Genomic DNA, 17,284 nt, shown 5'->3' with positions numbered 1-17,284 from the left:
GAAAACAATCACTGGAAACCTACAACATAAATAGTGATCTTCTCGAACTCACAAAGATAAACTCACCTTCGCAATTCAATTTAGATCATAGAGTCCCATGCTAGAAATTATATTCCGTAGCATAGGCCCTGAACAGTACATCAGAACTATTGAAAATGTTCAGCTCAGCGAGTTCAGTGCTCTCTTCCAACATCCACTACTCTCCTTCTATCCCAATAGCACATAGGTAACTTGTCCCAGACCTTTGAAAAGTAAATATTCATATGGGCCAAGCAACCATTCAGAGCCAACCTATTTCCTATTACACCAAGTATGCTTTAACCAATGCCCCCTAATGACATTACCATACACATAAAGACCATGAGGGTGGTAGACAAGTCCACTGTCCTGCGACACACAGGAAAAAATCAACTTCTTCCTTAGCTGTGTACATAACCAACCATGGCAACTGAGCCATGAAAGAACTCACCATTATCCCCTTTATCAAGATAAAGTCGCTGGACACTTTTTAAATCGGACAGCGAACATCCAATTTCAAGCATCCCATTCATTATGAAAATCGTGGAGATAGACATCACTAATTGAACCTGTACAGTGAATCATTCGGATTATATCATGACAACTAATCAGCTAGAAGAAGTGAAACCAGTAATTGTATGTTCTTAATCATAAATACATTTCAAATCCACCAGCTAAGACTAATTCAAAACTGAGATGTTAGTGAGTACAGTATTCTTTCAAGCCAAGTCTAAAGGATCTTCAATGGTTACTGACAGAACACCATATCAGACTTAAAATTCTCTGTTTCACCTACCAAGGTCAAAAGGACAAGGGGACCAAATACCTTAAATACTACCGGAATAGATTATCAAGAACCCAGGAGAAAAACTCCTCATTTTATCCATGTTCAAGAAAACGTACTGTGGCGGTAGATCCTTTGCAACGAACACCTCCGAAATCTGGAATAAGCTACTGAAAGTATTATGATCTCAAACAAACAACCTCAGATTTCAACAATCCCTGAAAAACCTTCTGCTCAAAGAAGCGTTCCCTGAGCCCCAGGAATGATCTCCATATGACTAAGCCACCTTCATTTTAAATCCAATACTGATCCCTTGAATTCCCCCATTACACTAGACACCCCACATTGAAACTACTCAGATGACACTCACTCTTTTGATTACAATGTATCTATCCCTATGGCACTTTGCTCAGTTTTGTTCATTCAATGTTGTCTATTGTTAATCAGGAATGTTTTGTTCTTATAACTTTCCTGCGCCTGTCTAGCTGAAATTCCTTTAATCTTCTCTACCCTTATATGTAACCAAATTACCAAGGGGGGTCCTGGGAGTCCCTCTGCCAGACATTAGTCCTGGTTACGAGAGACTTACCCAGAGTCTTTAGCTCACTATCTTTCACAGAGAAGAAATATCCCAAACATATCAGTCTTTGTCCTGCCCTGGGGCAGTCCAGCACCGAAATGCTAGGCAATTCTCCTCTGAACAAGAGTAGAAACAGCATCCCCAGGCACGTGTTTCGGTCCGGTTGGACCTCATAAGTAGGGAGGAGCTGTGCCTCTCTAAGAATAGTGAGCAAGGGGTCCACGTCTGGATTCCCCTAGTAACTTAGGGGGAGACCCAAAGTTGCTTAAATATGCAAATTACCAAGGGGGGTCCTGGGAGTCCCTCTGCCAGACATTAATCCTGGTTACGAGAGACTTACCCACTATCTTTCACAGAGAAGAAATATCCCAAACATATCAGTCTTTGTCCTGCCCTGGGGCAGTCCAGCACCTTATATTGATCATCAAGTCAGGTGCAGAGAGTGTGGCTCCCTAGTATGATTGTACATGCCAAAAGCTCAGGCCCACAGTTCTCCTAGGAACTAAAAAAAAAAAAAGATATTATAAGCAAGCAGAGCATGTGTGACTTTAAAACCATGAAGATGAGGGACAGAACCTTCAGAGGTCCCCTCTTAGAATAAATCAAATAGTGTTTTACATTGTTCAGGTACTCCTGGCTCATCAGACTACTCATTCTGATTTCATCTCATAGAAGGAACTTTGTCAAGAGCTATCAGACTTTCACCAATAAAACACGCTAATATAAGAAAGGGCATTGTGGCAATTGTGCCACCCGCTCTATTTCAGTCAGTCCAACTGTTAGCCTTTAATAACAACTCTACTAAGATCATAACATCTCTTCTTTAGAGATCAAGCATTCAGATTCCATTGCAAATATGGTCCCAGCCTGGTGCATTCAGGCCAGAGCTGTGCACTTGACACTTTTGGGGGATATTCTTAAATATGACCCTTCCTTCATGCTGGCTACAATACTGTAAAGAGAACCCTTAAAGTCATGTTTCAGATCTGGTCATGGCCCTTAGCTCTTCTTAATATCAAGGAGAGCATCTCGGCTTATGTTGGGGATTCCTCTCCATTGAGCTTGCTGGAGCCCTCAGTGGCCTTTGACATTGCGCACTTATTATTTGGAGGTCATGAGAGTAGGTCCACTAACTCTATGCTGGTGTTCATCATTTTTGGAGGAGATATGCTTGGCGCTGGTTCTGGGTGGTTTCATCCTAGAAGGTAAATGTGTGCAGAGTACCCTTTGGTCTTGGATTTCCCACCGGGTTTCATATTTTGGTAAACATTGTCCTTCTTATGCAGACAATATACAGATCCACATATCTATTAATGGACGGATCAGTGGATCAGCTCACCTCGCTGAGGCACTGCCTTGAAGCAGTAGAGACATTTACGTGGGCCAACTGGCTACAGCCCAATGCTAATACTATGGAGATGATATAGTTGGCGAGTGCCATGGCTTTGCATTATCTTCGGTCTAAAGGAGAGTTCATCACCTTTTCCCATCATCAATACAGTTGGCAGCCAAAATAAAACAAAATGTAGTCTTCTTGTTGGACTCACACCTCTCCCTTTATTCACAGGTGGACCATGTGGCTAAAACATCTTCATTCTTTGAAGCCTCTGATCCCAATTATAACACCAACAACTGAGATGGTGTGGTGGTGGATTGTACAAACTGTAGACTAGATAACTGTACTTGTTCTTTTGCTGGGGCACCTGCTAAACATTTGTCACACCTAGCTTTAAATGATGCTGCAAGTGATCTTCAGTGATAGCAACAGGGACTATATCTGACACTTATAGAAGACTCTGCACTGATGTCCGAAACAATCTAAAATGTAATTTAATATCAGCTCCCTGCTATATGACATGGGCAGGCCTCTTTATTTCTCACAAAGAACATTCCCGGGTGTTCTGCCCCTGCCATCTCCGCTTTTCTAGCCATGAGCCTTTACTGCATCCCCATTCAAACGTGCATGATTGGGAGCTAGTCACAAGCTATGGAATATGCGCCTACATCACTACATCAGATTAGAAATCCCTGTTTCCTCAGTAGAAATCCGAAAACAATCCTCTCTTTTATATTTATTTATTTATTTATTGTGTATATAGTTCAATAAGAACTTTTACAATTTCATTACATTACATTAAATCAATTGTTCACCACAGCTAACACATACATAAACATTCATTTTAGGCCCCTGGTTGTGCAGCTGGCTGCTTGGTCCTTGTTGGTGTGATGGCCATTGCCTTGAGATATGGTGTTCTCCATGAGCGTACAAGTGTCCTCACTCCCTCATTCACACATGACAATCTGCATCATCTGAAAAGCAAAACGCATTTCCACGCCGATACAGGTGTGCCATGCAAACAGATTTTTTAATGTCATACTAGCTGCTGTGCAATGGCTGCGTGTTGTGTCAAATGCTGATGGTACAGTTAAGGGGTGCATTCTTGTATATGCAGTTGGTTCGAAGTCAATGATGCGCTCATCTAAAGATAAATACATCATTACATGCTGTCATTTCCGTAGGTCATGTATTATTTATATTGCAATAATGATGCTATATGCATGACAATACAGTTCATTAAAATAACCCATCATCCCCAGATACATTTGAGTTATATGTGATTGCAGCGATATATCACACATGATTAGTATTGTAACACGACATAAATATCGCAGCCAATTATTTCACCGATTTCGACTTTTAAAGCATCATTGAGATGCTGTAGTATGAAAATACCTGAAACCCAGTACTTGACATCTGATGTAAAATTAAAAAATCCATAGACAAGTAGAGTCATTAAGAGATCTATTGCGCAAGGCAGAGATAACAAATGAAGTTCGTTCTCTTTTGCAAGGTTTGGTTGTCGGAATAGCATTCAGGTTTGGAGCCTTCAATGGCAGATGTAAGCTCGTTTAATAAGCAGCGTTTGTCTTCAATTATCCATCTCATCCAAAAAAAAAGCCCTTTCAAAATGTTTACTACTCATTTATCAGCATGCTTAATTGTGTGCGATTCAAGGGCAAGAAATACATCAACATTTCCGTGTATCAGCCAAAAATGGACACAGACATTTTTCAATTTCCTCTAATGTTTTTCTAGTCTTCTGTCCTTCGCCGATATTTTATTCAGCTAATGGCTCCTTTTGTCTTATAATGTTACGAGCCAAGAACATATTGCTCCAATATTAAGATTCAGATTAAGCCTGAGAGGAAACAGTTAGAACGTCATACATTTAAGTTAAATTTCAAAACAAATTTTGAACACACGATAGCTTCCACACAGAAGCTCACAATGCAATGTCATTTCATCGAAGAGAAAGCATGTTGCAGTGTGAAGACCAGTCCTCATACCCATATACACACATAGATGTGGCCCAGTCTCAAAGGAACAACTGAACACGTTTGTCAAAAGCTAAAACATGACCATTTTCATTGGTCTTACTCTTGGTCTGCCAGTAGCTCCTGCATCTTTCAGGGTAGCCTCGGATCAGAAGACCCCACCACAATTTGTGGGATGGTAAGGACTTTTAAATGGGCCTGAATGTATGTCTGACTATTGTTTTAAATGTATTCGCGCGTGCTTGTGTCATTGTGCCTGCTTGTATGTATGTTACAGACTGAGTGAGTGTTTTTGTGTGTGATTGTGTCACATAACTTCTCTTTTGCAGAAAGAATAGTTTAAGGTATTTTAATTCTTTATGTGCCCTTCAGGAGTATGCTAATACGACTAATCTACACCTTAATATAAGCAAAACTAAAATGATGTCGATTGGTGGGAAGGCCAGTAAAGGGAACACGTTTCGGTGGAACCTTGAAGGCATGTAGCTAGAGGTAATTAAAACCTATAGCTACCTAGGTGGTCGTAGTGTTAATCTTCCATCCACAGCATTCCATCAGATGGCACTTCGTGACAGAGCCATTGGTAAATGGAACACCATAAAACGTGGAAAGGTGGACATTCCATAGAAGGTTTTCTAAAGTTCTACAAGTTGAGTGTGATTCCAGCAATCCTTTATGGCTTGGAGGTTTTAAAGGAAACACATCTTGTATGGTTAGACAACCTTGAGGGGAAACACTATAGAGAGGAGTGTTGAGGATCCCACGTTCAGTCCCAATTGAAGCAATAAAATGCGAGTTGGGGATTACCTTGATGCTAACGCTCTGGAGATTGCATTGCTGTAAAGTTTATTTTAAAAGCATGTGCATGAGGGACACTGATGAGGCCTTAATGTCCCTCATAGCGGCCGATTTTTGGATGCACCTCAGTAATCCGTCCTTTCTAGCACTTGAAGGGATGTTACCTAATTTCTCCATATTATTGGCTGTCTCACTCCCATTATGGATTACTCAGCCCCCGCACCTTGTCTTGTGAAGCTAAAAGCTAAGGCCTTGGGATGGGACATGATTGAGAATCTTGTGGCACTCTACACTAAAACAGATACAGAGTGTTCACAACTCAAAGCTTTGTGCTTGGCAAGCCACACAGTTATTTACTTACATTCTGTGGTAAAGATCTTAGACGTTTTCTGCTCTCTCTTCGCTCTAATGTATTGCCTGCTAGTGAAATCACTGGGTCTTGAAAAGGAATAGCTTTTGAGTAGTGAAAATGTCACTTCTGTGCAAATGAAATTGAAACATCAAGACATATTTTAACTTCTTGTTCGGTTTTATCACCTTCTTATTATTTGGGATAGAAGTGTGTTCTTACTATTGTGTCCAGTGTGTTCCACTGACCAATGTGGGCCATTTTATATTGGGCGAAGCCTCTAGGTATATCGTGTGCTGCATACCACATATGAACATATGACAAAGGGTCATTAACTGCAAAAAGATCTAAGCTTATGCCAATTGTAATTTGTTTGAATTTTGTCCAATAATTGATTAACCTATGTATTTAAGGGTTGGACATTTTAATTGCTTTTTTATCATTGATAAGATTTTATATGATTGTTTTACCTTCTTTCATAATATGGATATCTTATTGACTATTGAATAATATTGTATGCTATAATCTTTTTTTCTTGAATGTTGTGCAAAAGGTTATTTTAACCATATGCCGGGGACCACACTATCTGCAACTCTCTCTTACTAAATATTCCCCCTCTAGACCTCTGCGTTCCTCTGGCACCAACTCCTTGTGTGTAAAGCGTTTTGGTAAACAGAGGGCAGGAGGCCGATTGCTTTCCTTAGCTGCATCCCTTCTTTGGAACAGCCTCCCCCTCCCTCTTTGTCTTGAGCAGGACTTTCTCAAATTCCAGAAGATCCTCAAGGCCTTCCTCTTTACCTCCTCCTCTTCCCCTCCCTCTCTACTCTGTTAATCTCACAGTTGCTTGATTGGTGTCCAGGACCCATATGCATCCTCAGGGCCCTGACCTCCCACACCAAATCGCACAGCTTTTGTCTATCATCAGCACTTGCCTCGGCTCACCCTCCACCCTTGGAGGCTCACACTTACCTTACATTGCACTTCACCTGTTGCTCACCCATTAGTTTCCCAGCACCTATCCCATTCCCTCTCCCCTCTGCACTTGCACTTTCTGAACAAAGTCCAGTGGGCGGTTTGTCCTACCGCCCACTGTATTTAATACATTGTTGTTAATGTGTTTTAAATGTTTCTCATCTCTTGTCCCCTCCCTGTTGCCCTGTGGGCACTCTGAAACGGTATTTGCTTCCTGTAAAAGCGCCTAACAAGCGAACAATAAATAAAATAAATAAAAATTGATTAAAATGATTTGGATTAAAAAATCAAAGTTATTGACAGAAGTAGCTGATGAAGATTATAGCGGCAGCCACTCATTCTTTCGCCATTTCATATCTGCACAAGGGTGGGTGAGACACAGGCTTCTGGCCAACATAAAAACATGGGCCCACATTACGAGGTTACCGGTATGCCGCCAGTACTACAGGCGGCTTACCAGCAACCTCGGCTTACTGTTTACACTGGCCGATATTCCTGGTATTACAGGGACATTACGGGCGCTGGCGGAACAGTAAATTCCCATTCCCATGTAGTCCCATAAGACTCCATGGGATGGGAACCACTGAAGCACCGGCACTGTTGTTAACGGTGCTGGTGCTTCAGTGAATTATCTGCTGGTAGGGGCCTGAACTACCGGCAGATCAGGCCTGCCGGTAGTTCACAGCTCCTACCGGCAAACAAGGAGTTAGCAGGGCCGGCCTTAATTCCGAGCCGGCTCACTTGTAATGACCCCCGTGGTGTTTTTAACTGCACCCTTCTGGCACGTTCACATTAAAATAATGCTTCTGTGTGCTCACCCACACCTTTATTCTCATGTGTTATGTGCCTAAAGGTGGCAGATCAATGACGGTGGTGGCATACTGTAAAATAGTTTACACATCTGTACTGTGGCAAAATGGATGCCATATCGTTTTTGTGAATAGCGATCTTGCCGATGGGTAATTATAAGAAATTCGATTCTGCCAAACACATGCCAGTATGTGCCCTATTTAATCTGTTAAAATCGAATCCTTTTGATATACATTATTTTAGTAACTGTGAATGAATAGGTGCTGTGCTGTAAAAAAAACCTTCACAGCTGTGGGGGAAAAGTTTGGAAATTTAACATTTTATGTACACCTCCTGAATATTACTGCATTATAACATAGAAGCAGGTACAGCTAACTGCCATGTTTAAACAACTATTTCTTGCTTGTGCGAGGCGAGGCTGTAGACTTTACTGCGCATGTCTCTGCAATGAAGGCACTTCTTTTAATGTGTAGAAATGCTCACCTTCGCATCTCTCACTTATTAAGTGTTTCCCTTTTAGCACATGTAAGCATGTTTTAGGATCCTGCTTTCCTAGAAAAAGCAGCGTTAGCAGACGTGTTCTCACCTGCCTCAGAATGTGTGTGAATCTTTAAGGAGACCTTTACTAATTGTATTATGATATGCTGTCCTTCCTGACAACACTAACAGGAAAGAATGCAGCTGGCATCAACAGCTTGGCTAGTGGGGCTTTATTTCCTGCCAGCAACATTGTTTCACTATGATTGTTTGTCCAGTCTGCACCACCCCTTCCATTGAAATGTATGTGTTCCTTTGGGCATAAGAGAACAGTTCACAGATCGAGGCGGTTCTCACTTGCACCAAAGTCTCATGCTATCTTTGGTTTTGTTCTTGTTATTGCTTTTTTACTAATATATTGTTCACCAATCCACCAGAATCGTGAGTGGTCATTTGTTTCCACCAGACTATCTCCTGACTATGTACATCAATTCCTGACTACAGCAACCCTCCTGCCCTACCTCAACCCATGACTACACCCACCACCCTCCTTTCTTCACCCGGATGACCATGACCCCGCCCATCCTACCTCGCCCCTGATTATGGCTACCAACCCAACCTATCTTGTCCCTGACTACACACATACACCTGCCCATCCTACCTCAATTCTGACTACACCCAATCCTTACCCCTGAAAACACTGACCCGCCTGCCCTACTTCAACTATCAGTCGCTCGCCCTACTTTACATCTGCCTACAATAGTTCACCACCCACTCTACATCACCCCTGGCTACACCCACCCACATGCCCTCCGCCGCCCAGACTACACCAGCAAACCACCCTACTTCTGCCTTGACCACATATGGCCACCTTCACTACATTGCCCTTGGAAACACTGACCTGCCATCCTATCTCATCTCTGACTACATACCTCATCTATAACTACATTCTTCACCCTTGGCTACAATAGCACAACCCTGATTACACCCACCCGCCCACTCTACCCCACCGCTGACTATCCTGACAGCCTCAACTACACCCACGAGTTCAAACTAGCTCAGCCCTGACTACACTGACCCACCCCTGCATACATGCATCAATCCTACCTCAGCCCTGCCTGCAACCAACCACCCACTCTCCCTCGCTCGTGACTACAAACTATCCCATCTATACCACCCTACTTCACCTATCTACAATTACACTTGCACCCCAACACCCTTGCCTGCATGTCTCATGCCTGACCACATCCATCCACTCCCACACCCTACTTCAGTCCTGCCTACACCCATTCTTCCTCACACCAACCTATATGCATCCACCCTTGTCATGCCTGCCTGCACACACCCACTGCACATAAAAACCTATCCCATCCCTGCATACACAAACATACCCACTTTACTTCTACCCTTCCACACCCAACCTCACTCCTGCCTACAACTACCTACCACCCTACCTTCCACTCCATACAAACCTTACCACTGCCTACAGCCACCCACCATACCTCAAGCCTTCCTCCATAAACTCAACAACCCTACCTCACCCGTCAACATACCCAAGTTCACCCCTGCTTATCCTCACCCAGCCACCCCAACCTCACCCCACCGTAACTCATGCTTGTCTACAGCCACACTTGTCTACAGCCACACCTGCCTACAGCTCACAAACCTATCCAACTTCACCCTGCCTACCTCCCACATACCCTAACTCACTCCTGCTTCCTTCCACCATAGCCCCTCTGCTCCCATGCACACTATCAAATGCCTGCCCCACACAAGCTCACCTCTGCTGAACGCTGGTCACCGTGCCACCATAGTTGAACCCTGCTCATGCCTAGACACCCGCACTAGCCCTCCCCTAAAATTACTATTCTTACTTTAATGGAAGTCTTTTTACTTTATCGATTAATAAAGTTATGAATCTGAAACACTAACGTGTAGACCTATTTCGAATTATTGGGTATTTAGAGACCAACTGCATTGTTTCCTATAAATGCAAAATGCAATAAACAACTGCAAACGCCAAAACAATCAGCTTTTCCAATTCTTGTTTTTTTCATTGCACGTGCATTACATGGTATATCATCACTGAGGATATTAAAGCATCATCAGTTACTCCACATACCATCTTTAGCTGTATCCACATTTTCATCATCCTGATCATCCTTTGTTTCATCACGTTCACTTATGAACTCTTCTTCGGAACTCGTCCTATTGGTCCCACAGGCTGCAACCGAGACGGGTCTTTCCCACTGCACCTCTTCATCACATTGCTCCTCAGTTTTCTTGGTGCCCAATACTATGTCCACTTTCAGATCCACAAAGTCCTCATCTTCTGGGTCTTCTTTTCTTTTTTTCGGTGGTGGGGAAGGCTTCTTATCAAGACCCATGGCAATAATGCACCTGATAAAACACGAAATATGATAGCGAGAGATGAGTTTCCCTTAAGAGGGAGGAATGGTAGGTGATTGAATTCATCCAAAAATAGAACCTCATTGGTAATCCATGTAATAAAGAGGGTACAATCCCTTCACAGAGTAACCAAGACTTGCTTTTGAGTCCTAGTTCAATCATGAGGCTTCCAGATCTCACAGGCTGGCAAGCTTAACTATTATGTCTTTTTTATTATGAATAAGGGTGATTAAGCTATGCATTAACTTTCCACACATAAAAAAGTTACATTTACATAATAAATAAAAATATTTCTCACAACATTCATCGTTTAGCACATCATCCATGTAGTAAGATAAGAGGAGAGAACAGTCCACAGTCGTATCAAAGCTGTGGTCAAGGACAATGATCTTCCAAATATGAAAAATGACCAAAACATATGAAATTTCAACATTGATGGACAATATGCAAAGTTCCCTAAATATTTCAGTGGTAAAAACGTCAATCCTGTACGCTGCATTAAAAGATAACTGGTGCTCTCCAAGATATGTAATGGCCAGCAGAATCTACAATACCTTTTATCCCTAGGAATGTTAGGGGTAGCTTTTCCACTGGGTTTTCAAAAAAATGGTAGTAGTTTAAAACAGAGCAAAATAAACAGCCTTCAGCTTTTAGGTGAAGGAAATTGGATGAAATATTTCTGAGGTTGTAATACAGGAACAGCTTCAGTATCATACTCAGCTAAAGTCTTCTTCCCAGCAGTTTATTGAGGAAGTTCTCTCAGGAAGTGTATTTGCTCAACAGGGAGGGCATGCATTTTTCAGCATATATCGATCAATCATAATTTCTTTTCCAATGCATCTTACCTTCGACTTTTTTTTACATTTACACATGTGTAATTTATGGGTTGGAAACCACCATCTTGTGAAAATCGTATTTGTTGATCCATCGCCCTAAGTTCAAGTGCCCATGTCGCAGTAAAGTAGATAGCCCACACCTCAAGTTGACATCAACATGTCAAACCGATATGCTGTGCCTCTTCTCATGACGTTGGTGCACGGTCATCAACAACGTAATCACGTTACCTAACGCAAAACCCGTAAGAGCAACACACACACACACACACACACACACACAGTAAAAGTGTGTTCTCTTTTCGCAATAAGAAGAAAACAACGTACACTTTTCAATAAGTACCCATCATTTATCAAGTCATTATATTTCCCAATTCAACAGAAAAAGTTTCAATGTTACCGGCACCTTTTCCAGACCAGCTCCCTCAAGAGTCTGTCGGTAGGGGCTGTGAACTACCAGCAGGCTTAACCTGCCGGTAGTTCAGGCCCCTATCAGCAGATAAATCACTGAAGTACTGGCACCAATAATGGTTCCAGTGATTCAGTTTTCCCATTCCCGACTCCACATGAATGGGAAATTACCGTTCCGTCGCCGCCCTTAACATCCCGGTATTACCGACAACCTCATAGTTTAAATTGTTTACGTCAACTGTCACATTCTATGCAATTTTTCTGATTCTGTTCATCGATTGCCAGTACTTGAATTGCGAAAGTCAAATTTCTGTGGAATAAAATATAATTAAATTGTGTTCCATCAACTATTTTCTATCGGAGCACATGGAATTTCACTTGTGAGAGAAAAGCTTTTGTTACACATCAACAACCAAAATGTTGGAGTCTGCAGGTTTTCATTGAATAAAGGCTGACATGTTGGTGGCGATGACAAGCACCGCAAATTAGCAAAATGTGGCAGCACGACTATCCCAGAATATGGATATGACTGTTCCATTTGTGATGGCTATGCTCCAGCACTGGTTGAAGACTCCATCCACGGGCAGATGGTTACCATCACACACGCACATCCATATGATGTATTTATGTAAATTTGGAAAATGAAAAATATATTTGAGTAAGCATTGGCAAAATAACTAATACAATTAAAGGCCTTTCAGTTAAAAAAATACTTTTCTGCATACGTTATATTTCAATAAAAAAAATGGGCTGTCTTTGGAGGTCATTACAAGTTTCACGGTAAAAAACAGGTTTTACCGGCATGGAGGCAATACCGTGTCCATGTAGAAATGATGCCGCTAACAGCAATCTCCAATACCGGCTTCCGGCAAAAGTCTCAAAAATCTCCATTAGCGGCATCATGGAAAGTGCAGTCAGCCCTTCCGCCTCCGTCCACCTCTAAATAACAGATCCGGCATTAGCGGCCACTGCTAATAGCGGGCACCGCTAATGCCGGAACTAGAAATAACATCATTGCGCTGGAACGGGAAACGGCACGGCGGCCATCTTGAAAAACACAATCCATTGACATCCTCGATACACAGGACCTGGAGCCACAATCCAACACCAGAACATCTTCCACTACACCAGCACCATGCCAAAGGCTGTTAAGAAAGGGGCATCCCAGCAGCGCAAGGAGCGGTTCTCCGAAGATGAACTGACCATGCTTGCTGACACTCTGGCTGAAAATGCAGAGGTGGTCTTTGCCAATGACCTAAAAAGAGCAGCACAGCTAAAAAAAAGGAGATTTGGGAGCTAGTAGCCCCGAAAGTGAGTGCGGTAGGCAACACCCCCCGCACAGTAAAAGACATCCGAAAATGTTGGGACGACCTGCGCCTCAGAGTGCGGAACATATCTGCCAACCGGAGCCAGGGCCTGGCTACTGGCGGTGGCCCTAACTCACCTATAAAACTCAGCCGTTAGGAGGAAACCTGTGCCAGCACTATCGGACTGGAATCAATTGAAGGTGTGGGAGAAATGGAACATGGAGCCACGTCATCGGCTGATGGAAGTGAGTGTTCTAAGAAAACACTGTATTGCAAAGTATGAAGATAGTCCACCAATGTGACCGTGCCATGAGGCAATGCATGGCCCATTACACACACATGGACACATCCCTGCCTAGATGCCGCCCTCAGCACTGACACATCCACATGTATGCAGCATGCCAATGCCATACCTGAGACACACCCCACAAACATGGAAACGGCATGTGTCACACTGCACGCATTCCAAAACAGAAAGGCATGTCACACAGCATACACCACCTCATACATGTGTGAACCAGGCGTATGCCTGTATGATCCCCCATATAGCAAGCAACCTGAATGTCACAACTCCAATACCAAATCCCCTCAAATGTGTAGAACAGCAACAATACCAATGTATGCATGTAGAACCATCACTGATGCCGTCCCTCTCTCGGTCCCCCACAGGCTCGGATCCTGACAGCGAGGCCTGGGACTCTGCAGCGCAGGCAACGACTCCCAAGAAGAAGGCCAAGAGCAGGGAAGACGGCAACAGGCCTTCTACGTCAAAAGGCCCAGGCAAGGCACATCTGCCACAGAAGGTGAAGGCACCCCAGGATGCAAAGTCACTGGGGTGGCAAAGGGCCACTGCCACAGCACCAGTGCCCACAGCAGCTGTATCGACTGCACAGGAGCCAGCGGCCAATGGGGCCCTGTCTGCTGCCAACAGCTCTGTCGGGGAGGCAGCTGCCATGGCACCCAGGGTGACAACAAGGTACAGAGCTAAGGCCAGGTGTGTGTCCCTGTGTAGGACGCGTCATCAGACCTACCTGGCACACCCAGCCCCCAGCCATCACCCCAGATCACCTCAATCAGCACCCCCAATGGCAGCACACAGGAGCAGTCTGGAGGGGAGCCAGGGCCAGAGAGCTGGAGCCCCACAGAGGACCCACATGAATTGGGACCCTTGCCACATGCAGCATTGTTAGGCAGAAACCTGTGCAGTTCCCTTGGGGAACACTGCAAAAGATTTAAGACTACAGGTATAGCAGTAAACCCACTTGGTAGCAGTCCGCACCACCCAGATTTACCTGGTAGCTGTGGCTGAGCAGTCAGACTTCCCTCAAGAAGAGTTAGGCAGTATGCAAAGTATACACAATATGTACTCAGGCACAATAGCACAAGCAAACACTGACCAGAGCTTGGTTTCAAAAGTATATAGTTATTTATTTTTAAGAACACACAAATTGAAAACACTCTAGCAAAATATAATAAAACACTCCAAACACAGTTATATGGAAAGCAGTCCCAATCCTTATTCCTATCTAGACAACTCTAGGTTAACACCACATAATTAAAACAGAGGTGAGCGCTTAACGTTAGATGACACTCTAGTAGGTTAAAGAAGGGAGGGAAAAAGAGCAGAATTAGGATAAACACACCACTCTAAGGTCAAGAACACTTTTGGTAAGCTCAAAGGAAGCGCAAAGTCACAGGTGAGCAAAAGTCACTAAGCAGGGCCCACTCTTAGAGCAGACAGAGCGAAAACGTGCCCAAGATCACACAGTTGTTAGGGATTCAGAGTCTTGCAAAAGAGTTCGGAAAAGAGTTAGAGAGGCTCAGAAAGTTTAGCCAAAGTGTCCCAGGCAATCCCAGGATCGAAAGCCGAGGGCTAAAACTACCTCGTACAGTCGGTGGCAAGGGAAGCCAGGCGGAACACGGTACCTTAACGGAAAGGATCCTCCAGCGGGGGCAGTTGTTCCAGGCAGTGGCAGCAAGGCTCGACGTCGGTCAGGGGAGAAGAAGATCTCGCTGAAGAGCAGAAGAAGAAGGTCGTTGCACTGCCCGGGAAGAAACCAGCCGCGGAGTCCTCCGGTTAAAGGGTTGTACCGACTTTCGCGGTTGGGGTAAAAGTGGTGGGGTTCCGGTTGCCGGGGTGCTTGGCACTGGCAAGGCGGCCACGGGATACCTCGAAGCACGGAAAGAAGGTGAAAACTGGTTGTCCCCACCAGTCAAGGGAAGGAGCCACTCCGTTAAGAGTTCTCCTCGGTCGTCTGGAAAAGTGGTGAGATGGTTCAGCAGGGCTCCACCGGCGGTGTCGTCGTAGCAGATCAGCTCAGCTCGTCCCTCGTTGGATTCTTAGGTCCTGTGGCGACTTCTGAAGTTCCAGTCCCCAAAGCCCTGCTTTTATGCAGCAAACCCCCATTCACCCAGCCTAGCTGTCACTCAACCATGCTAAGTGGTGAGCCGGCCGGCTCACCACTTGGGCCAATCAGGACGGCGTGCGACTTGAGTTACCTAGGTAACTCAGTCCAGGGTGCCTAAATCCCCCTCCACCCCTCCTAAGTACCCCAGACAGAGTGGCACCACTTTGGAGGGCTTCTGTGGAGAAGCCCGCCAAAAGTGGGACAAAGGGCTCCACTTTGGGTCAGAGTTACAGAGGCGAACGCCAACGCCATTTTAGTATCAAGTTTTGGCAAAAAATCCCAACCGGAGTTATAATAATAAATATATAAACCGGCGGTATGTTTAAGGCTACCGTAAATAAATAATTAAATGTGTTAGCCTAAAACAATGGGAAATCCCATAGGAAAATATTCGCGGTCGAATATAAAAAGTAGTTTCCACTGCCACCAGCCAAAACTCGATCAGGGGGGACGGAGACGTGCCCCCTCGACTAACAGACCCTGGGGCAATTGAATTGCCCCAGCCAGTACGTCCACAATATGATGGTTTGTACTGGTTCTGTTCAGGATTTAAGACTAGTAAAGTCTTTGGTGACTTTACATGCCCTGGGAGACAGTAGTCAGTCCCAGGGTATGGAGTCTATGTTGGGGAGTCCCTAGGACACCCCTGGGTTACGGCACAGAGGGTGCTGTGTAACCCACATCCAAAAAATACATGAGGCCCTATGGAGTAAAAGACCCCATAGCCCATTCAACACAAGGTTTAACCAAGAAAACACACTTCAACATGCCCAAGAGTGAGGGTAAAAGAGTCTCACTCCTGGCAGGAGAAAAAAATAAACCCCAGAAATCCAGCAAAGCTGCTGGGGGACTCACTAGGTAGGGAAATTCAGCCTAAACAGAGAATTCTCCCTAACACTCGCCCCCCCCAGACTAAGGGACAGGAGGATTTAATCCACTCCTGGATGAACCTCATACCTCTAGTCGATGATATACATCCTAGAGAGTCCATCAGCATTTTGATGGTGACACCCTGACCTGTGCTCAATGGTGAAATCAAACCCTTGCAGGCAGATTGACCATCTCAATAGTTTTGGATTTTCCCCTTTCATTTGCATTAACCATCTCAAGGGTTGGTGGTCAGTCTGAATAACAAAAGTAGAACCATACAAGTATGGCCTAAACTTCTTCAGTGCCCACACAATAGCAAAGCATTCTCTTTCGATAGTTGCCCACCTTGTCTCAGGATCCTTCAGTTTCCTACTGATGAAGCAAATGGGGTGCTCCCTACCCTTCTCATCCAGTTGGCTTAGAACTGCACCTATACCTACATTGGAAGCATCAGTTTGTACAATGAAAGTTTGGTGGTAGTCAGGAGCTCTTAACACTGGAGCTTGGCAAAGAGCTCTCTTCAGTTTTTCAAAGGCCTGATTGCACTCCTCATTCCATTTTACCTTTTTAGGGAATTTGGGAGAGGAGATTACATTCAGTGGAGAAGCTATGGTCCCATAGTTCTCAATGAAATTCCTGTAATACCCAATGAGGCCTAGGAAAGCTCTCACTTGGGTTTGAGTAGTTGGTGTTGTCCAATTTTGCACAGCTTCAATCTTGCTGAGCAAAGGCCTGATTTCTCCACCTCCTACCTCATGTCCAAGGTAGACCACCTTACTTTGACCAATCTGGCACTTACTGGCTTTGATTGTCAAATGGGCCTGTTCAAGGGCCTGCAACACATGTCCTAGGTGGTTCACATGCTCCTCCCAGGAGTGGCTGAAGACTGCAATGTCATCCAAGTATGCCATGCAGAAATCTT

At 44.2% G+C, this 17,284-nt stretch overlaps 1 protein-coding gene across 2 annotated transcripts in view; it reads right to left on the bottom strand.

Annotated features, from left to right (window-relative positions):
- The window catches only part of ERICH3 (glutamate rich 3), a 728,475-nt gene that overhangs the window by 315,374 nt on the left and 395,817 nt on the right, over positions 1 to 17,284 (bottom strand). For both annotated transcript variants that reach the window (XM_069641907.1, XM_069641908.1), the window contains exon 10: positions 10,247 to 10,524. In XM_069641907.1, the coding sequence (XP_069498008.1) occupies positions 10,247 to 10,524 (278 nt within the window). The remainder of the gene's footprint in view (positions 1 to 10,246; positions 10,525 to 17,284) is intronic.

The sequence above is a fragment of the Ambystoma mexicanum genome, chromosome 1q, assembly GCF_040938575.1.
Source record: "Ambystoma mexicanum isolate Mex_15411 chromosome 1q, UKY_AmexF1_1, whole genome shotgun sequence".
Taxonomy (NCBI): domain Eukaryota; kingdom Metazoa; phylum Chordata; class Amphibia; order Caudata; family Ambystomatidae; genus Ambystoma; species Ambystoma mexicanum.
Note: the sequence above shows the minus strand (reverse complement) of the source record. Positions and strands in the feature narration are given on the sequence as shown.